The sequence below is a fragment of the Dysidea avara genome, chromosome 1 (genome assembly GCF_963678975.1).
Source record: "Dysidea avara chromosome 1, odDysAvar1.4, whole genome shotgun sequence".
Classification (NCBI taxonomy): Eukaryota; Metazoa; Porifera; class Demospongiae; order Dictyoceratida; family Dysideidae; genus Dysidea; species Dysidea avara.
In genome coordinates this window covers 52,684,326-52,708,319 of record NC_089272.1, presented here as the reverse complement: position 1 = coordinate 52,708,319, position 23,994 = coordinate 52,684,326, and the positions used below count along the sequence as shown (strand labels likewise).

At 39.5% G+C, this 23,994-nt stretch overlaps 2 protein-coding genes across 2 annotated transcripts in view; both read right to left on the bottom strand.

Moving 5' to 3' along the window:
• The window catches only part of LOC136268589 (transient receptor potential cation channel subfamily A member 1 homolog), a 28,791-nt gene extending 25,413 nt beyond the window's left edge, over positions 1-3,378 (bottom strand). Inside the window, exons 1-2 of the mRNA XM_066063969.1 lie at positions 3,211-3,378; positions 1,406-1,721 (exon numbers count right to left, since the gene is read on the bottom strand). Of these exons, the coding sequence (XP_065920041.1) occupies positions 1,406-1,699 (294 nt within the window). The 5' untranslated portion in view covers positions 1,700-1,721; positions 3,211-3,378. The remainder of the gene's footprint in view (positions 1-1,405; positions 1,722-3,210) is intronic.
• Positions 3,379-17,068: 13,690 nt separating this feature from the next.
• On the bottom strand, positions 17,069-18,329 carry LOC136268622 (uncharacterized). The gene has a single exon (XM_066064014.1). The coding sequence runs from the start codon at positions 18,253-18,255 to the stop codon at positions 17,236-17,238; it is 1,020 nt and encodes a 339-aa protein (XP_065920086.1). The 5' UTR covers positions 18,256-18,329; the 3' UTR covers positions 17,069-17,235.
• Positions 18,330-23,994: the final 5,665 nt, after the last annotated feature.

Genomic DNA, 23,994 nt, shown 5'->3' with positions numbered 1-23,994 from the left:
AGCTATCTAAAAAACATCACATCATAACTTCACAATACACCTTTCTACAGGGGTATATATGTGTATGACAGTAGGATACTCTTAGAGACTACATGTCTATTGGTATGTCTTCAAGTGTATGTGACCTTCCTCGTTTAATTTCTTTCTTTGATCAGTAATCAAACGCAATATTCCTAATTTTCTCTGTGCTTGATTTTTTGACTTTTAGTTTACATTATTATGACTGGTGCATGTGAACCTGCTCATTACTGCATTAGAAGGATAGAATGGCACCAGGCTTATTGGTATATTCTGAATGCATGCCCCAACTATCGATTACTGTAAGTGGCCATTATTCAGTTATGTTCAGCCCCCTACTAGTGTTACAAATGAAGAACGTTAACAGAAGGACCTCTGCAATCAATCCAGTTATAACGGAAAACTTGGATTATTCTCTGAACAAATATATTGAAGGTATCATATGGTGCTACCACGAATCAACACCTTGTGCTATCAGCGGGACACAAAGAAGAACACAGGTGAGTCTATGAAGCATGTATTGTACATACTGTGGTATGTTGAAGCGATGCTGAACAGTAAAAGCCTATAGTCTTAGCCATTATCAAGTTATGCTTGTCTGAAGGAATCAGTCAGACAGTCAATCAGTAGAAAATTCCACAAATTGTAGCTACCTATTGGAAACATTTACAGCCATACTGAAGGAATTTTGGGCTTGGTTATATCTAACCAATACTGCCAAGACGCCAGGATAGCATTGTGAGGCAAGTCTCTGGTCAATATTTTGTGGGAAAGTGCAAAATTGTATGATTGCAACACTCTAATAGAGCCGATGAGGACTTCATGAATACACAAAGCGTGTTCTAAATTTCCATTTGTATACTATAAACTACAGGCAGTGAAGTTACACATTTGCAGTTGTGGTGAATTTTGCTAGTATGTGAAAAGTGCTGGGCTCCAAAACAAATAAAATTGGCTATGTATGACTCTCTTTGGTGTGTATCCTGTCATAGCGTGCAAATTCAACCTAAGAATGTTTGATTTGGAGCAGGGACCACAGAATTATGTATGCATGAAAATTATGCCTTTATCCATTTATTAAACACACTAGCGTGGCATCTACTCTCTTGGCCATACGTATGACATAATATTGTGTCTTGCTACGTTGAGAATAATTTTCTGTTTATGTGGATGCATAATATTATAATAAAGCATACTTGCAAATGGCAAACACTGCAAATCAAAAAGTTAGGCATGTATATAACCATAGTCCAGCAGGTATGGTAATCCTGATACGGTAATAATTCCACACTGCTAAAAAAAACTGGACAGTGTAACTATAAACATTATATGAATTGCATACACTGTCACAGCTCAATTATATTGCATCTTGTACATGAAAACCAACCTGTACTAAACCCTTCTTTGGTTTCTTAACCTTTGAATGTACTTTTGGAGGTAGGTACTGCAATTGAGTACTCATTATCACTGGTCCATAAGAAGGGTTGCTATCCATCACTACAATCTGATCTTCTGTAGGTTTGGGTTTCACTGCAGTGAAAGCATTTGTAGGTTTTAACATTACAGAGTCCACTTTTATGGGTTCCACCGCTGTGAAAGCATGCATGGCTTGAGTCTCCTGAAATTCATGCTGTAACTCCTCAGTGATTAAAGGTTGATGTGCCATTTGACGAAAAAACATTTTGAAGTTCCTTAGATGATACCTACGTAAGTGTAAAGAACACTTTAAAGAGACCATACCATATTCTAGCTATTTTTAGCAATGGAGAATGCAAATTAAGGGACAATTGAATTAGTATACGATACAAATTACGGAAACTACCCGCAACATTCGAAACAAGCCTATTTTTGGTGCGTGATGCCGTTTCCAATCCTTATTAGGCGTCGTATATCTATGGTGGCACATATTAGTTATACCACGGGAACTTGTGCTTTGCCTGATAAAAAGCAAGCAAAGCAAAGCCTACGGCAGCCATACGAAACACAGCTATTTCCGCCCAGTGAACCAGCAATGGGATGCCTGTGCACCACTCAGGCGCTTGATTCTTGTGCAGGCAAATCCTCCTGGGGCAGAGCTAGTAGCCCGCAGGAGGACTGTCCGGGTCTCATGAAGAGAGGTCGCGGAACCCAAAGTTCCACAACGACCTCAACACCACTAAGCGAGACAAGGACAGTTGGGTATTTGCTTCCCCAGTTAATACCAAGTATCCATTGATGTTACAGCTGGGTGGGCTGCTTCCCAAGTTGACGCCAGCTGGGTATACTTGAGCAATGTGAGTAAAGTTTCTTGCTCAAGGAAACAACTAGACCAAAGTGGCATAACCGGGAATCAAACCTGGGACCTCTTGATCACCAGGCAGATGCCCTAACACTTGGCTATGCTGCCTCACTTCGCCTGATATATACCCACTCACACTTGGCTAATGCCCTCATGCTCATGCGTATATATCAGGCAAAGCACTCGTGCCCGTGGTATAGCTATTACATAAACCTTGGTGATATTATGATATAAAGTTCTTCAATATCGTGGCAGCACTAAATAAATAAATATTATATAATATAATATATATATACATTTATCAATACTTAGCTGAGTTGCTCTTAGTGTGCTCTACCTGGATGTTAGTATTGTCTCAGTTACTGATTTTGTAAATTACTGTAAGGGTCCTAATACTAAGGAAATATCACAACCAAAACTACTGAGTGGCTAGAAAACATGCATGGCTACTGATTTCCAAACCATAACAGCAAACATCAGGGATTATGATAAAGGTTTGCAATGGTTTCAGGAAACCCTTATTTTAAAATTTATATTTCCAAGTCTGCAGCAGGAACCAGACACACCGTTTACTTTGGTATCACAGAATTAGTGAGTAACAACATACAATAGTACCAAATAACTACCCTGTGTAGTAACATAAAGAAAGCTCATTCTTCAGGAAAGGGAGCATAAGCCCTCTTAGTAAGAGGCATCTGTATACTTTAATAGAGCAGTCAAGTACTCCACAGGAAAAAAAGTTCTATAATGAGGAAGGAGATGTAGCCCCATGCACAGCTTGGACTGCCAAAGTTTCAGCAAGTGCCAGTGCCCCGGGTTGCACCCCTTCCCTCCCCCTTGCAGCCCTTCAGCTGAGTGCAAAAAGCCGGCCATTGAAAAATCCCCGTGAGCATTGAAATAAACAAGTGACTTACTTGGATTTTTTGTAGTTCCACTATGGATTGTCAAGATTAGTTCGAAGCTGCTCTCTGGCTGAGTAGTCGTAGCTACGTATGACGGGTACGCAGAGTGGTCCAAGCTCACAATTAACCTTAGACGCGTCTATATTGCTATCTGCAATGAGCGTCTATATTTGCTGGTAACTAACCACATAAAGGGGTGGTTCACCCAAAACGTCGCCACACCCATAAAATTATGGGTAGGGTGTTGGGTATATTATGTCACGTGTTGTTGGCGCAGCCGGCGTCCGCCGATGAGTAGACTTTTAACTTTTCATTGTGTCCATATCCGGATTCTGTTCATAGATGGGGGTAAATTGTCCCATTGGCATTGATTGCTAAAGAATTTACACCGGTCGGATATTAAAGGAGGGCTTGAAATCTTGAATAGAGTGCAATCGTGAAATTTATTGGTGAGTAAATAAAAATACTTTAAATGTCATGGTGGAATGCACTGCCACCACTGGTGACGAACCAAAACTTAATTCTCCTCTTAATAAATATGTGGATTATGATTATTATAATAATCATAATCCACATATTCAGAGACTGATCCAGAGAGGGTGGATGGGGTGGCTAGCCACCCACCATGCATGGCCTTGTAGCGGCACCCAGACATGCATTATTAATAATGCTGATTATTACTGATCATGAACACTCTTTCGTTATATCAATATGAACTAAATCCCTGCATTGCATCAGATTCCAATGCTGGCTGACTATAACCTTACAGTAGATGGTAGCAGTATACATGAATTTATCTATGATCATGGGCAGTATTAACTATCACCAGGTAGAGGACTTCTTGGAGGAAAGTATGGGGTCTGCTTTAGGGTTGAGTCAATTTTACTTTTATGTCTGCAGCAAGTCATCTTAAGGCTGTGGAATAATGTTACTGCCTCAAATTTTTAAGTTGGCTAAGTAGTGAAAAACATACTGGGAATATAATAGCTATAACCTTTATAAGGTGATGTTTATTCCTGTGGGGCATGTCATTAGTGGGAGATGATAGTTCACATTTAGTTATTCAATGGAGCAAACCTAAACTATCATCTCCTACATATCACATATGACAGAGAGGAATGTGCAGTATGTGCACAGGTGTCACAGGCGTATTACAGTTTGTTTTAACCACTAGTGTTAATGATCATGATCAGCCTGTACTGGGATTACAAAATACATTAGGCCTCGATTACTAGTTTCTCATCCATAAAAATTCAGATTTCTATGCGGGCGGGAGGTCATTTTTCATTAGTAAAGAAAATACTCCAAATCAATTAGCTGTCTGTTATAAAGGTTAACTAAAACCTTTTAAGAACTACTGTATATACTTACGTATTAGCTACCACCGTTTCTGAGATGCAAGTGACATTTGCTGTGCTGTAAAATGATAACCAGCCTTCCTAACATCAAAATATGTGTGGACGTGATTGATAACAGCAATAATGAAATTAGAGGCAGTGGGGTAAAAAGGGATGCAGGCGGGGATGAGAAACAATTAATCAAGTTTGCCTGGCCTTAGCTAGCTACACTATAGTCTAACTACATCTATACATAGCTCAAATAAGGCCTTAAATTTGTTTTCATTGCTTTGAATTACAAATCGATCGGGAGATCAGTCGAGTGTCACAAAAAGCTAGCTAGTCATGCATATAGCTATAGCTGGTGGCACATGCATATCACTACCAGAGAAGTATGCCATGAAACGTCTATGTTTTTTCCATGAAATGTTAAATCGCCCCTATGAAATGTACCATGAAATTCAATTCATGGTATAGCATGGCTTGTTTCATGGGCCATGAAATGCGTCTCCAGATCAGATTGTATTTCGGAGGCTCCGGATACAAGGTACAGCACTGATTAACATATGGCATTGCCCCTTATAACACTTGCACTACAGCACTTAAAAGCACAAACTCCATAAACAGCATGACATCACTTCCGGTACCAGCCCTTTTACTTGTTCGCAGCAGCACGTGTACGGTCTAAAAGTGTGATAAAGCCATGGCCCGTAGATCTACGTTGGACAACATCTTTGAGGCGGTATCCGCTGACAACTCCTTACGAGAAGCTCTTCTGGGTCGTCTGATGTCTGGAGCGAATGAAAACGGCAGTTTTTCCTCTCAGCACGTGAGCCGTGCCGACCACCCGCCAAGGACTACATCTCAGTCACTACCTTGTTTCCTAGTCTGGCGCCGCCCGCCCCTTCGCATAAAGTAAGGGTCTGATGAAATACAGATACTAAATCATTTCTAGCGCCCAGATTCGGCGCTAGCCAATTAGTGCATGCCAATGACGTTCACACAGAAATCGCCTTGGCAACACAATGCTTTTGTTCGAATTGAAGTGCAATCATCTGACGTAACAAGCATTACGTAAGCTGTCTAATTGAATTCCTTTTGAAATGATTAGGTATTTGTATTTCACCAGACCCTTACTTTTTGCGATGGGGCGGGCGGCGCCAGACTACTTGTTTCCCTGCTTTTGGTACGCAAATGTGCCAATCAGGACTGAATTCCCCGGCAGTCACGCAAATGTGTCAACCGGGAAGGGTAACCCCATTGGTCACGCAAATGTGCCAATCGGGAAGTGCCAGTACCTCACTGGTCACGCAAACGTGCCAGTCGAGAAGTGTAACCCCCTGTTCACGCAAATGTGCCAGATGGGAAGTGCAAATCTGTGGACGACATCTACGGGCCAGCCAGGAAGTGGAAATGTATTCGAAGCCAGTATGCCGTCTTTGGTTGAGGCATACACCTCTGGTGACACAACCCAAGTAGGTGTCTGTGATCCAAATGGAAGAGTAGACCAAGGTGGGCATCAATTAAATGTATGTGAGACTAATAATAATGAACCGACCACTCCACGTTCGATTGTGGGATCGGTTGTGAACTTTGACCCTCAGTCCATGCCCACTGAGGACGAGTTCACGTTCGAAGCTCATACAAGTATCAATGAATACTTGGAGAAACACGAGGTGTACGCTAAACAAAGAAAACCGGACCCTGATGCGCAAGGAGCACCCGGTCCCTAAGACGCCAGCGATGAGACCACCTCAGGTGGATAAGTTTATTAAGGACCACTTAGGGGCGCGTTTCCCTGCGAGGGAAGACGGCGAGTTTGCGAAGGTACAGTTCGCGCTACTTAAGACGTGCGGACCAATCGCATGCCTCTGGTCTGAGCTAATCAAGAATGGCCTGTTGGAAGATCCTGATGCTTCAATAAACGTCCTAGACGTGATGGATATAATGCAGCGTACACTCGTTCTGCTAGGCAACGCGAACGAGTTGTTGTCCCAGGCGAGGAGAACAAACTTACTACAGATCGCAAACAGTTCTTTAGCGAAATATGGCCACAGCCACAAGCTGGGGAATTCCTCTTTGGCCCAGGGTTTACGACCAAATTGAAATGTCAGGTGGAAACTGATACCGCCCTTTCAAAAATAATATCTTCACTACCTTCTTCTCAACGATTCCACCCTTACACGCATAAACCACGATTTTCGTCGACCATCGGTCGCACTAAACAGCAGTTTTTTCGAGAGAGCCCTGCCGGAAGTCGAGGGGCCCGGCGGGGCAGAGCCCACCCCTCACAGTATCGCAGCCAGCCCTCAAAGTATCGCAGCCAACTCTCACAGTATCGCAGCCAACTCAGAGGCCGGGGACCATCGCAACCAAGACATCAGTACCAATCACCTGCTCCCCAATCGAGGAGAAATTGAGTCAACTTCCCAAACCCGCCGAAACCCTCTCCTCCTTGGACTTAGATATGTCATTAGTAGCGTTACACAGACAGACACCAGTTGGTGGCAGACTGACCCAATTTTCTCGCAACTGGGAAATGCTGACAAGGGATCCATGGATCCTTACCACTGTGAAGGGTTACAGGTTACCCCTGCAGCAATGGCCAAGTCCCACGCAGGCTCCGGTGCAGTTTGCTCTGGACTCTGTTCATGCAGAAGCACTAGCAATCGAAATTTCAGGCTTGGTCTCAAAAGGCGCAGTTGCTCCTGCTCACAAGAGTCAGGGACACCTAGCCAATCCTCTCTTTGTCGTCCCCAAAAGCGGAGGAAGGTGGCGTCCAATTATAGATTTGCGGCATCTGAATCAGTATTTAAACCCACCCCACTTCAAGATAGAAGGGCTGCACATGATGCCATCAATCCTACAGAGGGATTCCTTAATGTTCAAGATCGACCTAAAGGATGCGTACTTAACAGTACCAGTAGCAGAAGAGTTCCACCCTCTGCTGGCCTTTCAAAATGGCCAGGGAAAGCTCCTGCAGTTTCAAACTCTCCCATTCGTGCTCTCCACCGCTCCCTTTACCTTCATGAAACTCACAAAACCAGCAATCAGATTTTTGAGACAGGTGGGAGTACGCATAGTCGTATACTTGGACGACATGTTACTAACAGCCCAGTCAGAATACCAGTTGCTCCAGGATCTAGCAACCGCAATGTGGCTCCTCGTGGCCCTGGGGTTCATAATAAACCTCCCCAAGTCTGTGCTCATGCCGAGTACACAGCTGGAGTATCTGGGTTTCCTGATCAATACACAGACAATGACCATAGCTTTACCGCCGGCCAAGATTTCAGACTTGCAGAAGGAAGCATCAGGATTGTTGAAACACAGTCCAGTTCCAACCAAGTCTTTAGAACGGTTCGTAGGGAAACTTGTGGCAACCAAACCAGCAGTTTATATAGCTCCACTACGTTACCGAGCACTGCAGAGTCTGAAGGTCGCCGCCACTCTTGCTCATCAAGAGCAGACAGTCCTTTCACAGGAGGCTTGCAAGGACTTGAGATGGTGGATTTCACAACTCCCGGCACACTGCTCTTCACCACTGCTGAGATTGGAGGCGTCCACAGTGATAACATCAGATGCATCTATTCAGGGTTGGGGAGCAGTCTGTCAGGGAGTGAGAACTGGAGGTCGATGGACAGCAGAAGAGTCCCAATCACACATCAATATGTTGGAACTGAAAGCAGCCTTTTTAGCTATTCAGTCCTTTTTGAAGGAACAGGAAGCAGTGAATGTCTTAGTGAGACTGGACAGCCGGACAGCAATTGCGTATCTGAACAGGATAGGCAGTTCTTCTCTGACTCCCCTCTGTCGTCTTGCTATTCAGGTTTGGGACTGGTGTCTAGCTCGCCAAATTGTTTTACGAGCAGAATACCTACCAGGCGTAGAGAACACAACCGCAGACTGGGAATCGAGACACCACCAGGACAGCAGCGACTGGCAGTTATGCCCGTCAGTTTTTGACACCCTCAGCCACATGCTGGGCCCATTTTCGATAGATTTATTTGCCTCCAGAACGAACCACCAGTTACCTTCATACTGCAGTTGGAGGCCCGACCCAGGTGCATGCACAATAGATGCATTCTCAGTATCATGGGACGAAATGACTCCATATCTCTTCCCCCCATTCTGCGGGGGTGTCTATTTTACGGACCGTCGGACCGGAAGTTTCTGCTTAGCAAGCTAGGTGTTTAGCAGGTCTATTTTACGGACCAGACCTGAAGAGTTATAATTAAGGCTTGCGTACACGTGGATCGATATTTCCATGATCGTGCGTGTTTTTTAAATCCCGTGTGCAAAGCTCTAAAGGCTGAAAGCTTGTGAGAGCTGATATTTTCGCGGGTTTTCGGGCCTCATCAGAGCTAGTGGAGTTCGGTAGCTATCTCAGCATAATGTAGTGTGTCATTGTTTCGAAGTAGACAAGAGTGAAGATTTGGCCGCACACGAAGTCGTAAGACTGGTTAATTTAAAGCTTTAGTGCAGGCGAGTGTAGGTGATTCGGGGACAGAGATTGCAGATTAGCCATGTAGATTTAAGATCAGATAGCTACTGGAAAGTCAGCTCAGCTGGTTTTCCCAGGGGTGAAAATCCCCAAAAGGTACAATCACATGCATACTGTACATTCTATTAAACTAATAATTAAGATTAAGTAAGTGTGCAAGGCCATGTGTGACTTCTCTGGGGAGGCATATTTTTTAAGCCTATAAGAGTGTAATCCACGAAAGTAAACTCCCACTGTAGTTATTTGTTGCTAGTTGTGTGTCACTGAGCTGCTGAGCAGTCTGAGGAAGAAATTTTTCAGAAGGACAGTTAGTTATTGCTGCATGCCAGAGCCAAAACATTGTTGCAGTGTGTAACCAATGGCAGACTGATCCAGCATTGATTAGCACTTTTTCTTCTGATACAGATCAAGGAAAATTGGTCAGTCAAAAATAATAGCTATGGCCTTTTTTATAATACTTGCAATTGTGTTTAACGTATGTAGCTATAGCATGCTAGCCTATAAAACACTGCTGTAATATTACACAGTAACCTATACTGCCGGTAACATTTTCATGTGACATTGATTTGTATAATTCTACACAGAGGACTGGAAATCTGACCATGCGGCATTGCATACTGGTATATCAAAATGAAACAAAAGAATTTTCTGGCAGAGCTCAAGATGGTTCACAATGTGCGTGTAACACCAGATGGAAAGGACATGTGTGCAAGTCTTTTAAATGTTTGACTTGTTAAATATTACCTAAGTCTGATTCATGCACAATACCACAGTGTACATACATATAACATCATTAATATAAGCATCAACACGGTTTCAGGCCTTCTCATTCCTGTCAAAGTCAGCTACTGCTACTAACCGATGACATTCTTAAAGCTATGGACGAAAAGAAACAAGTATATCTGATCTTTTTAGATTTTTGCAAAGCCTTTGATAAAGTGCGGCTATTAAACAAACTAAAGCACTATGGAATTACTGGTAACCTTGTTAAATGGATAGAGCAATGGCTGACTAAAAGAAACCAACAAGTAACTCTAGAAAATGTCAAGTAAACTACCTGTAAAGCCTGGAGTTCCACAAGGAACCGTATTGGGACCTCTCATGGTTTTGTTGTACATGAATGACATTGATGAAAATATTTCCTCAACTGTTCGGCTATGTGCTGATGATTGCGTTATGTATAGGATAATTGATTCCTTAGAAGATTCACTGTGCCTTCAAAGAGACCTCAGTACCATTCTTAACTGGACTAAAAAGTGGCAGATGCAATTGAACATTGACAAATGTGTAGTATTAAGGTGTACAAGATCAACATCTCCCATTAATTATGACTATAATTTAAATGACGAAACTCTTCAAGTAACAGAACAACATCGATACCTGGGACTTATTTTTCATGAAAGCATGCAATGGTCGCATCATATTCAAGCTATGTGCATCAAAGCAAACAGATCCTTACATTTTCTTCGGCGCAACTTAAGTAAATGTAGTAGTAATGTCAAGCAAAATGCCTACATTACCGTTATAAGACCATTGTTATAGAGTATGCAGCTTGTGTCTGGGACCCTTATCATGAATACTTAATATATGACATAGAAAAAATCCAACAATGTGCTGCAAGATGGGTGATTTTAGTTGGTACAGTAGTGTGACAGATATGTTGAACTGTCAACCCTACAAGAGAGAAGACACATCAATAGGTTAAGCCAATTTCACAAAATTGTTCATCAGCTTACTCCTTCCGGCCATACAGCTACCATCTTATTTCTAACCAACTCAGTATCCAACTAGACAGCTTCATCAACATCGATTTATAATCCCAGTCAGTTCCACTGTATCATATCAGAAAAGTTTCTTTCCGAATACTTTAAGAGAATGGAACACTTTACCTAACAACTTAATTGAAGAGCAATCCACAGAAATTTTTACCAACCACCTTGTCATCACACAATAAATAATTTTATGTATGCATGTATGTGTTAAATGTTTTCTTTTGCTTGTAATTACTTGGGTCAATTATCAGCTATGCTGTCTCGACCCAGTATATAATCATAATCATAATCATAATCAGCAAAACGTTTGCTGCTGCCAGGTAGCTAAGGGCATTAGCTAGCAAGATTGCTAAGATAACCGTCGTCTCTGATATGAACGAGCAAGCTTCACCCGTGAACAGTTGCTATCGAGGTTGCTATTTACTGTAAGCTACAGTTACTGTAGTTAAAATGGCTTTTGCAGGACTATAGCTAGCTATAGATACGTACACCCAGCACGAGAGTGACCAGACCAATGCAAAGCTACTGAGCTACAATCATCCGGGCACGACAGAGCTGGCAAAATGCTCGTGGGCTGGCACACAGACTATTTCTAGTCTAGATCTGGTCCGTAAAATAGACTTGAACGTATTAAACACTAGGCTTGCTAAACAGGAACTTCCGGTCCGACGGTCCGGTCCGGTCCGTAAAATAGACACTCCCCCATTCTGCTGGTAGGCAGAGCTCTGTCGAAGATACACCGGGACTCGGTCGAATTTGCTTGCCTGATAGCACCGGCATGGCCAGCACAACATTGGTACCCACAGGTACTGTCAATGTTGACAGACTTACCAATTTTGCTTCCGGAGGACCACAACCTATTACTCAGTACGAACTACCAACCCAACCCTCTGCAAGTGGAAGGGAGGTTGTACCTGACCACTTGGCCTATCTCAGGCAAATCTACGAAGCACAGGGCTTTTCGCAGAGAGTTGCTGAGCTGGTCATCGAGTCCTGGAGAGGAAACACCAATGCTGCTTACAACTCAGCCTGGCGCAAGTGGCATAGCTGGTGTTGTAGACGGGGTATCAATCCCGTTTCAGCAACTGTAGCTAGCATCATGGAGTTTTTAACAGATCAGTTTGACTTAGGGCTCCAATACCGCACTATTAACACTATGCAATCATCAATTTCCACAACCCATCCGGGCATTGAAGGGACAGCAGTAGGAAGCCACCCATTGGTTTCACGGTTGATGAGGGAAATGTTTAACTGCAGACCTCCAATGCCTAGGTATGACAGATCATGGAACATTGGAACAGTGATTGACTTCTTTACTAATCACTACAAATCAGCATCATTGACTGTTTTACAGCTTGCCAAGAAAGCAGCTACTTTGCTAGCAATAACTAATGCCGACAGGTGTTCTGACCTTGCTGCACTTGATCGTGATCATTTAAAACAGACTCCTACAGGAGTTGAATTCACAGTCGTACAGCTCACTAAAACCAGATGGTTGTATACAATCACTGGACTGGACTAGTGGACTGGACTACTGGACTCAGATTTTTTTTTGTTTGTTTTTCATTTTAGCACATATTTGGGCAACTGGTCGTAGCTATTGCTACATTGAATGTAAAATATGCAGGTAAATCTGTCTACTTGGCACTGTCTGTTATCTTAGAATTGTGTGTAATTCTCTCTCTCTCTCTCTTGGCATAATCTCTATTGTACGACTACCATTTGTCTTATCATGAAGTACAAACCATGCATACAGTACATGTGTATGTAGTGTTGTAGTAACTATGCAAGTTATAGTCATGGAGTCAGCTAGATTAAGTGGCGACAGTTAACTGTCTTGCTATTCAATAGCTGATAAAAAAGATTCTATAGTTTTTGCATGACGGCAATAACAAGTGAAATCACATGCACAAGATTTCAACCAATCAAATTGATTCATTTTGAACTTTAAACTATAATTACCGCATGTGACTTCTGTTTTAGATTTGTTGACAAACAAGAACTATTAGAACCTCTGTACATAGCTGAAGCTGGGCAATGTTGACAAGTCTGGCATGATCACACCTTTCTTTTGTTTGTGTGTGGGGGAGTGGTCTAACTACATGAGACTAACATACTTGCAACCAGTTGCCCAAATATTTGGGTAAAAAAGGAAAAATACCTAAGTCCACTAGTCCAGTCCACTAGTCCAGTCCAGTGATTGTATACAACCAAAACCAGATCCAGAAAGTCGAGCACTCCTAGAAAAGTGCTCTACCATTACTTTTTAGAGAATACAGAAGTCTGCCCGGTCACAGACTCACAGTTCTGCAATTATACCTTGATAGAACAGCAGAGCAAGCTTCTTCAATGAGGTCACCTAGGCCAGTTTTCATCACTTCTAGGAAGCCCATACACAGGGCAAAGCCAGGAACTATTGGTCATTGGATCAAAGATACCCTAGGTAGGGCTGGAGTTGATACCGAGACCTTCTCAGCACATTCAACAAGGAGTGCCAGTACCTCTCATGCTGCAACAAGGGGAGTCCCTGTTTGTGACATAATTTTATTGAAGGCAGCTAATTGGTCATCACAGTCAACCTTTGAGAGGTTTTACTACCGACCTAATGGCTCAGATTCATTCCAGAGGGCCATCCTTCAATCAACTGAAGAGACAAGGTACTATACATTCTTGTATTAATGATACATTTAGGTGCTTTAAACGTACCATATGTTAATCAGTGCTGTACCTTGTATCCGGAGCCTCCGAAATACAATTGAACAATTCCCTGAGGACAAGGTCCGTAAAGGTAGTTGTAATTGTATGAGGAGGTGGAGGATACAAGGTACAGCACTTTCCCTCCCTTTCCCCTCCCTATTATGATTTCTCCTTTCTTTATGCAGTGAAGACCAGTAATTTTTTAACAAGACTTCATTGCCAGTGACGTATGATGTATAAGTGATTTATATTGATTTGTTATTACTGATGGCATCCATATTGTCATGTACATTTGTGTAGTAGTATTACACGATGATCACTGTTCTATGTACTACGTAAATTAATTGTGCTGCATGAGTAACTGGTCTCAAATATGATTCAGGATAGCTATCCTGCAGTTAATAATACATGACAGTGTCACCACGTACTGCCCTGCATGCTCACAAGTCTAAAGGGCTGGTACCAGAAGTGATGTCATGCTATTTATGGAGTTTGCGCTTTTAAGTGCTGTAGTGTAAGTGTTATAAGGGGCAATACCATATGTTAATCAGTGCTGTACCTTGTATCCTCCACCTCCTCATACAATTACAACTCCCTTTATGGACCTTGTCCTCAGGGAATTGTTCAATTATCATGGTAAATTCATGGCATTGCAGAGATTTCATGGGTGCAGTACCCATGAAATGTTAAAATTCATGGGATAAACCATAGGTATTTTCATGGGTATTTCATGGTTATTTTCATGGCAATTTCATGCACTGTATCTGGTAGTGACAATTTTTTTCATTGTATATGTTTATATAGAAAGTCTAGCTAAATAGCTATCTTAATTGTCTGATGCATGTTGATGTGATTCTTAGCTATTTTTAAAAGCTGAATTGTGAAAACAATAAAATGAACTGTCCATGTAGCTACACTGTAGCTAGACTAATTGCTATTTCTATAGCTACCTCGATACACTTACACGTATGTGTAGTTTCTGTTTCGTTGTCACACACTCCGTTGTAATCATAGCGACTTCTAGTGCTTTTGAACACCCTATTGCTGGAACAGTTCGATGATATTGCTTTGCCAACTATCTTCCAAGGAGTCCACTGGCTGTAATTGTAACTGTTACAGTACATAAATATTTCAGGCAAAATTGTCCTTAGATGAGATTTGCAAGGCAGTTCTGCATTCGCAGCTACAATGCCTAAAACAGTTAATACAATGCACAGTTTCCACATTGTAACGAAGCCTATAGAAACTAGTAATAATACTCATTTGGCTATTACCATGAAATATATAGAAAACAACAGAAGGCAGTCACAGTGACCACATGCATGCATGTGACAGTATTGACACACTCAAGCTATTATTGTCACACCCCTAAAACAGCATCACAATTGCCTCAGTTGGCGAGTCAGTTGGGCAATTGGAATTCTGTGAATGCTATCCCACTAGGGACCTGTGAGGAGGATTAAAGCCTGTGAATATCAAGGTGGACTAGTCACTAGTGTTGATCATGTGATCACTTAAATTACATGATTGAATTGAGTTTGATGTACATACATACTACAATTATTGTGAATAACCAGCTATATGATTAATAATGATTACGATTATGTGTTATTGTGAAGAGCTATGATAATTATCACGTCAATTAATGGGGAATTGCATTACACAGCACCACAACTAGTCTACATAGAGTGTATAATGCATATTGACATAATTCATATCATAATAAACATTAACCAACAGCTTACACACATTAAGTTTGCGATTTGTTGGTAGCTTTATAAGGAAGTGGTTACAAGAAATTAGCAGAAACAGGACCATCATGAAGGGGCGTAATCCAACAATTATCAGCACCGATATCAGTAGGCAGTTTACTAAGTACAATAACCAAAGAAATCCTAAATATATTATAGTGAGTTATCCCTGATCTATCAAAGAAGACAATACTGGTATATTGTAGTGACTGGTGAACCCACAAAGTAAGTGAATTGTTTAGTTGTCCATTAGTGGAAAAGAATAATTATGTGGCTATCACATAATTATACAACTGTCTTAGCTAATTAGATTTTTTGTCGTCAATAGGCATCAACACTCTACCTCACATAAACTCACACAAAATCACTTCTTCAGTGAAAATGAAATACAAATTTAGCTACTATTAATTCTTAAGTAAATTGTCCATTGCACAATACTAATACAGTACATTCATAACACCACAACACTCTTCTCCAGTCATTGCTCTTCATTCCTGAAGTGCTGTTAACTTATTAATTATTTAATTTCTATGGTGATAATTAGTGCATTATGACTAAGGACTGTTGTATAGTACTGATAATAGCACTGGTGTGATAAATTATTACCATACAAGTATGATCATTTATAAGGTTTTATGAGTGATTAGGGACTTCACTGCTGCACTATCTTTAGTCAAAGCAATGGTGTTCATATCCCTCAAGTTGTCTTGTTAAACCTTACAATGGCACAAGTACTTCCAAATGCTTGCTTAACAGGTACCTTGTTGTGGTTTAGAACAACTGATTATAAACTGAGTGACTATTTTGATGCCCATGTGTGTTTGAATTTAAATTATCAGCAGTAACTGAAATCTACCAGAAATGTACGAGGGATGAATAGCAGTAGAATGAAGGATGCCATCCACTCTAAAATAGCTACATTTCCCAATACAATTTGCTACATTTGCATAAAACAGGTTGAGTTTTACCGAATAGAACAAACCGCTTCACATAGCTGTATAGATTTTTATAACTCAGTGTTGACATAGCTATATAGGTACTGTATCATAAGCTATACAGTAAGCTCATGCACTCCCTGAATGGTTGGTGCAGTATAAATGTGTAAACGTTTGATATACAGGCCGTGCCTTTACTGGTACTTTAATAATCACAATCATTAACATGATTCAGTTAATCATTGAATGTGTTGTCAGGTGGAGGATCACCTACGGTAGAGGGGGGGCATTTATGGCACAGTAAATGGCTGGGGACCAGTTGAAGAAGTATGACATAGGCCAGATAAGTTGTGGATTCCTTATGTTTGCAGTCTGCTGATCTTATGCCTTGATTCAAGTGTGGTGGGAAAGTATAAAGTTTCTAGCATGTTTGATGGCTACACTACTGAATCTATCATAGTCAGACATAAATAATTCAGGCAAAATTGTCCTTAGATGAGATATGCAAGGTAGCTAGTTCTGCATTGGCCACTCTACGTTGGACTTTTTTCTATGGATTGGATGCCATTTTGTTGATGTAAATCCCAAACTAATGCTGCATACTCCAGCATGATGGAATTAACTATTATGCATGCAGTGAGTTAGGCAGAAGCCTTAACATGCTGAAGTTACATAATTTTTTATTATATATATAGCTACATACCCTTCTATAGCTACATACTGTAGCTAGCTACAGTAGATCTGCCACTGAAATTTTGCAAGTTGAAGCTTAGACCAACTTCAGTCATAATGCATGTTGCTGGGGATCAATACACCACTGGGTCTGAAATTATTTTCTGTATTCTTCACATTAATTTTTTAGTTACATGTTTCTGGTTCTCTGTATATATTAGCTTCTGAGCATATGTACATCAATACAATTTTACAGGATATATATATACATATAGGACTACTACAGGTTTCAACTACAAGTTACAGTTTGTACAAGTGCATGTTAACAACAGAACGTACATACATGTTACCGATAAGAATTATACTAGTAATTTACTGAATGTAGAGCCCCAGTTGATCAATCAAAGGAGATCCTTGAAAAAAACCTGTTCGATAACATAATCTAGCCTCTATATCACTAGTAGTGCTCTCATTCAACTCTCGGTAAAACCATGGTAATGTAGGGTTAGCACAACAGTCAGTACTTCTGTAACAATCAAATCCGTCCCACAATGGGTCATTAAAGTAATAGTCTGAAGTACTAGAAGTGTTGATAGTTCCTGATTCACAGTAATAGTTAGTTCCCACAAAGGGAGGAGGTGCTTGTCCTCCACCAACAGCACATGGACAATTGGATGTGTATGTAAGATCATCATAGTACCCAACAGCATAAGTCCAGATGTGATGACGAGGATTGCCATAAGTTATCAACAAGCCATCAGCATAGAAGCCATCAATTGTTGTTTGACCGTGTACGTAATATGGATGAAAAGCAAGTGTTTGTCCTTTCTGATATCCTCTTGCTCTACCACACACCCTCTGGTAACTTGTTCCATTAGTGGAAAAGTAGGCAGAAGAGCAACCAGCACTTGAGTCACTGACCACACGACAGAAACTAACACCAGAGTTAGTGTCTTTACGCCATCCACTGGGACAATCATCTCCTGCACTAATATTGATATGAGCAATTCTTATCCATCCTCCACCCACACCAGCACATGTGGGGATAAAGTCACCAACAATGATTGCAATTTCTGTCATATTACAATATGTCCATTGTGTGCCATTAATACGATAGTATCCTGACTTGTCAACAGTTTCAGGATTGCCATTGTAAATGTTCAAACAAGATGATCCAGTATAAGTCATCCCACAAAACACCTTGCTGGGACCATAAGTTATCCAGTAATATCCTGACCTTTCATGGCTTTCAGGGTTGTTGTTGTAAATATCCTCACAAGACTCTCCAGGGTAGAAAGGAGATTTAAACCGATACACACTACACTGATCAGTAGCTATCACCAGTTCCTTAGTGAGGATCATTGTAGTAATGTAATAAACTACCAACATCATCACAAATACTAACAGTACACAATATACTACAGTACTGACTGTCCAAAGTCTATTTTATAGTTCATGCCAGAACATCTCCCACACTAAAAGAATGCTTGCCTATAAATGGCAAAGTAGGTGACAGCTGTCACATGATTATAATGATTTTATCAAACATGTAGCTATGTATGTGTGCATGTAGCTATGTATGTGTGCTATGTATGTGTATCATTATACACAAAAGAAGACCTGTATCAAAATTTTAATTGTGGATTACAGGATATGGTTTAGCTAGATAAGTTGATGAGCTTAATAGAGAGAATAAACAAACAAAGAAATGTATAGCAACAGTGGTACATGAATGGCTACAGTGGTACATGAATGGCTTTTAAAGGTGATAAAATGCAGACTTTGTATGGAACCAAACCTGATTACTATGAGTGAGGTCTAATGGCTTCTATATGCACACAACTAGAAACTATAAATACAGTGGAGTTACTGCATGTGCTGTGAAACACATATATATCTTGTTGATGTACGTAGGCAGACAAAATGACTAGAATGAGCTCCCCTGTTGCTTAATGTTACATGCAGCTCACGATCAATCTTTTGATTCTTATGATGATTCACTTGTTAATGCCACTAGCAATTCCAAAGTCAACATAAGAAGTGATGCCATGCTGTCTTCACGTGTACTGCTAGAAGGTCTTGAGAATAATACAATAATTGGATATGGAAATCCCACAGTAAATTGTGACAATGTTGGAGGAATCGTGTTTGTCTCATGTAAGAATGTGACTATTGTTGGTGTCAACTTGGAGAGATGTGGTTCTAGCACTGAGAAAAAACCTATTCATGAATTGAGGTTCACAATTTCTCTAATTTTGTAATTCAGCAGTTGACTTGCCTATGGCGAACAGTGCACCACCTTCTACTTTTGCACTGTTATCTTGAAAACTTACAGAAGTGTTTTTTTCCGAAATGTAATTTCGAATCGACAAGATATATTGCTCCTCCATTAGAATTTGCTGAATTACTGTAAAAGCTGACATTAGAATTGTCATCAAATACAATGATCAATTTGCTGCTCAAAATTCCCGCTTATAGACCACAGAAATTTTGTGAAATTCTTTTTTTTTGTGTGTCAGTTATTAACTGCCGGTATGGTTTTTGAGGGAGTTTCCTTTTAACCATCTTATCCTATGAATTTTAAATTGAATTGTCATGTAGGAACAAACACTTGTTAATGTAGCGGTCACCTCCTGACTTTACAGGCACTGCATAACCACTATATAGCTATTAACAAGCAAGCACAAAATTACATCAGTATAAATTGGCTTTGGTATCAGATTGGTAGGTATTTTTCTGTATTGGAAAAATACTAGTTTACCTTATATTGCATCTGTAGATAAGACGAACAATGATTTGTGTAAAATCCAGTTTATCATAATGGTTAGCTTTGGGTATATATTTAAAATACAAAAAGAAGTGAAATTCACATAATAACAGCCAAGCTGTATAGAAAGAGTGTGGGCTTCAAAAAGCCTGGGTGAGAAAAGTTGTGAAAATCAAAGGTGGTGGCTATGAAATGGCTGCAATGATGTTACGATGATAAATTTTATTAATACCATTACTAAAATTTATTATCATCCACATCATTGCAGCCATATCATGGTCGCCACCTTTGATTTCACCACATCTTTTACCCAGGATTTTTGTAGGCTGCACCCTTTTTATACAGCTTAGCTGTTTTTCATGGTTATTATTATCAAATTGTATTCTATAAAAAGTAATGTCTCAGCCTTTACAGTTTTACAGCACCCAAATTAATTGGAAACAGTTGTTGACAGTAATATGAACCTTGACATGAATGGAATTTATGGACTTTACAGCTTGAAGGCATGTTTGCAAATAATAATCACTCAGCTTGCAAGCATACAAGTACGCATAGAATGTAATATGGCCATAAAACTTACAAATATTGTTTGTGCACGTATGACATGCAAATATTTATGGTGGTTATTTCCTAAACTAACCTCCAGTTTTATAAAGCATCAGTGTAGTTGGTGAAAGTTGATTGTTTTCATTGGGAACCCTACACAAGGGGGAAAACTGAAGCCTAAACACACTTCAGATGAAGGTAAATCGAAGCCAAACATTTATGTGTGACTGTCTGATTGAGTTTTGGAAAATCAATCATATGGATGCAATTGACACCTAAAAAAATGTTAAAATTATAACAACGTATCTCTACTTGTTAATGAATCCAAAAGCTTAACTTAATAAAAGAAAAATTTAGAAATATTTTAAAGTGGACCCCTGCACTAAACAGCAAAACCCTAAACATTTATTTCATGTGTGACCATTTGGGCCAAAATGTGGTCACATTATGTGACTTGATTTGCGAAAAGCAATCTTCCACACACATCCCAATTTAACAACTTTGATGACTCATAACTTCAAAGACTATTGGCTTGCAATTTGGTCAATAGTGAGCACCAATATAGCCTAATGGTCAGAAAATATTTCAGATTAATATGTTTTTTGAGCTTGAATTATGGTCTTACAAACTGGATATGCGTGGAAGACCCTTTTTCGCAAAACATATAGAACTCTGTTAGAACATACACCAGTACTCAAAATACTCTAATAAAACAGTCCATCAGATAACTTGGGGTGTTCTGTATACAAACCACTTAATAGCTTTAATTTAGCTCACATTATACTCTAGCACCCGAGACACCGGTTTAAGTTATTGAAGCATCACTCAAAATTGTTACAGGCCTGGTGTACTATTCTTAACAAGTATCTGCTGTAGGAATAATGGAGTTGAACAGCAGCATCTTAGTACAGTAACACTGTATACCATTTAAGTTTTCTACTTATCCTACACTATGTGCATCACCATCGTATGTGTGTAACATATCCACTTAGTCCAAAGAGAAATCTGCAGTGTGAAATTTTATTAGTAGGCGTTTACATGCTCCAATGTAGTTCTAGAATGCTTTAACATGCTGAATCGTTTGACTCTTGTTTCTTTTGTTTTTGTCAGTGGTCTCTATTTCCCATAATATTTTAAAATTATTTTTGCAGTAATTATCACTAATCTACAAGGAAATTTGTACAATTTTGGAGACAAAAACTGTATGTATAGCCCATCCTATGTATAGCCCATCCTATGTATAGCCCATCCTATGTATAGCCCATCCTATGTATAGCCCATCCTATGTATAGCCCATCCTATGTATAGCCCATCCTATGTATAGCCCATCCTATGTATAGCCCATCCTATGTATAGCCCATCTTACTATGCCTTTTACCATTACCATGACCTATAAGTGTGTATTATACTGACAGCATCCATTCTGAAGTTGTTTTGTTCTTGTAGGTTCAATTATCTATTTACCTTACTAATAGTGATAGCCTATTCTGCTTTTGAAATTGCCTATTATGCTTTTGAGCAATGCTCCTAAATTTCCCCTATTATGCCCAGTTGTGTCCCATTATACTCCAAGTATGCTCATATAAAATTGTGTTTTTACTGCTTTATTAGAGTATTTAATGCATCTGTGAACGTTCTATTAGGATATTTCAACATGCGGTGACTGTGTTCTATTAGAGTACATCAATCTTTAACTAATTTTTTCTTCACAACGTAGCTGTAAATCTGATTTTTACCATGTTTGCACACTATCCCATTCTGCATCATGCAAAATAGGCAGAGTTTCAGCTTCTCTGATAACCAATGCACAAAAATTGTGCCTATTATGCTGACATTATGCTCAATGCTTTTGGCTACCTATTATGCCCCAAATTATGCTGGCATAATCGGTGTGGACCTATTTAGTGAACCATTTACATTGCAAGAAAAGCATACAAAATTATGTATCAATATCTATTCAAGTTAACATGTTTATTTGGAAACCTTATCATTTTTTAATCAGAATAAATTACATAAATTTTATTTCATAAACATAGTTGTATTTCAATACATTTATCGTATAAACAAAAATGGAATAAATTACATGTATTACATTTACCATTTCATCTGAAAATGAAATATAAAATTATAACATGTTACTTATTGTTCTAGACCTACACTTGAGCATGTAAAGACCTAAGACTTGAAATTTTCACACAGAGGAAGGACTCTATAGATATTCAGATTCAGTGAATATGGTAGAGACTAAAGGAACATAAATAAGCAGTGCTGTGCTAAGAATGCTATAAAAGGCAGCTATGCAGTCCATCAGAGTGTAAATAGAATCCCAACACTGTTTGTAGTTAGCAGGCATCAATAATATACAACCAATTATGGTGGTTTTTGTGTGCAAATTAGGATATAAATAAATTAATGTTGTTTACATTCAAAATTATGTTAACCACACAATTCATGACTCTACAAATCACAGTATAGTATATCATCAGTATAGATGACCTCTCTTGTTTCACTAGCTTAAAATTCCCTTATAGTTTGCTAATGTAATACACTCATTCATGTATCAAGTAAGTACAACAGACTAAGCGGATGCTAAAATTCCATGACTAAAGTCTTGTGGGGCTCATGAGAATGAATTCCAGAAAATTAATTTGCATATCACATTATATTATAATAATAGTTATTTATTGTAGTTGATATTGTCTAGCTTTACAAGGTTAATGTGTAAAAAACTTTTTGCTGCTTTGGATCAGTCTTCAATCTCATTCATCACTTCCATGAATGACTCACGATAACGAACATCATCATCATCACCAAATTTAGGACTGTATCTAGAGGTGAATATATAAATGTGAAGTAAGAAATATACAGAAAAGTATACATCATTAAATGTTAATACGTATATATGTATATATATACTTGATGCTACCCCACTAAGGAATCTGTGAGGACATAACCCTGTTAACGCAGGAAGTCTGCATGGAGTTTGAGAAGAATTGCATATGTGACCCATTCTTTACAACAGCCACAACTTTATAGTAGTGACAAAGCACTGTAACTTAATGAATAATAATGCTTCATGTACACATCCCTTATTTAAATACAGTATATGGGTGGTAAACATGAAAAAGAATTCATAGTAAGGATTTAGCAGGCAAATTACCATATACACTGTAGCTGGAAAGCTTGGTGTGAGGAAACTTTGGCGAATTAGCCACTTTTGGATTTTGGCAAGAAAACAGTGTGGCGTAGCTACGTATCATATGGTAGGGTTAATACAGATTTGTATTGGACAAATGATTTGGTTTGGCGAAACACTGCTCACTCACAAACTTTTTTGCCAAACTTTCTGGCTATATATGGTATCCTCATTGGTAGCATCAGTACACCAAGCTACATAGTTACATTCTTCCACTAATCAGGTGAATGTTACATACTTGATACAAAACTACTATAATGTTCAAAGGTGCTCTAATTTGGGAACTTCTCCCACATATCCCTCAAGGCTTCCGTGGTAGCTATGTAATAATACATGTATGTACTGTACACACTTACATTTCACATATAGTAGCATTTCTTCTCATGTTATCATCTATGGTAATGACATCAATGGTGGGAACATTGATGATATCACTGTTAGTGTTATTAGGTTGATGGTGACAATGTTTCATAAACATATTCTTCAATTTCCCTTTGTACACCACCAGTTCCATTACAACAAATGATAGTAAGGGTAGTACCACTAAAATAATAGTGACTGCTAAAAGCACATCCGAACCAAAACTGTCAAAAAAAGTGACATTACTGAGTAAGCAAAGATC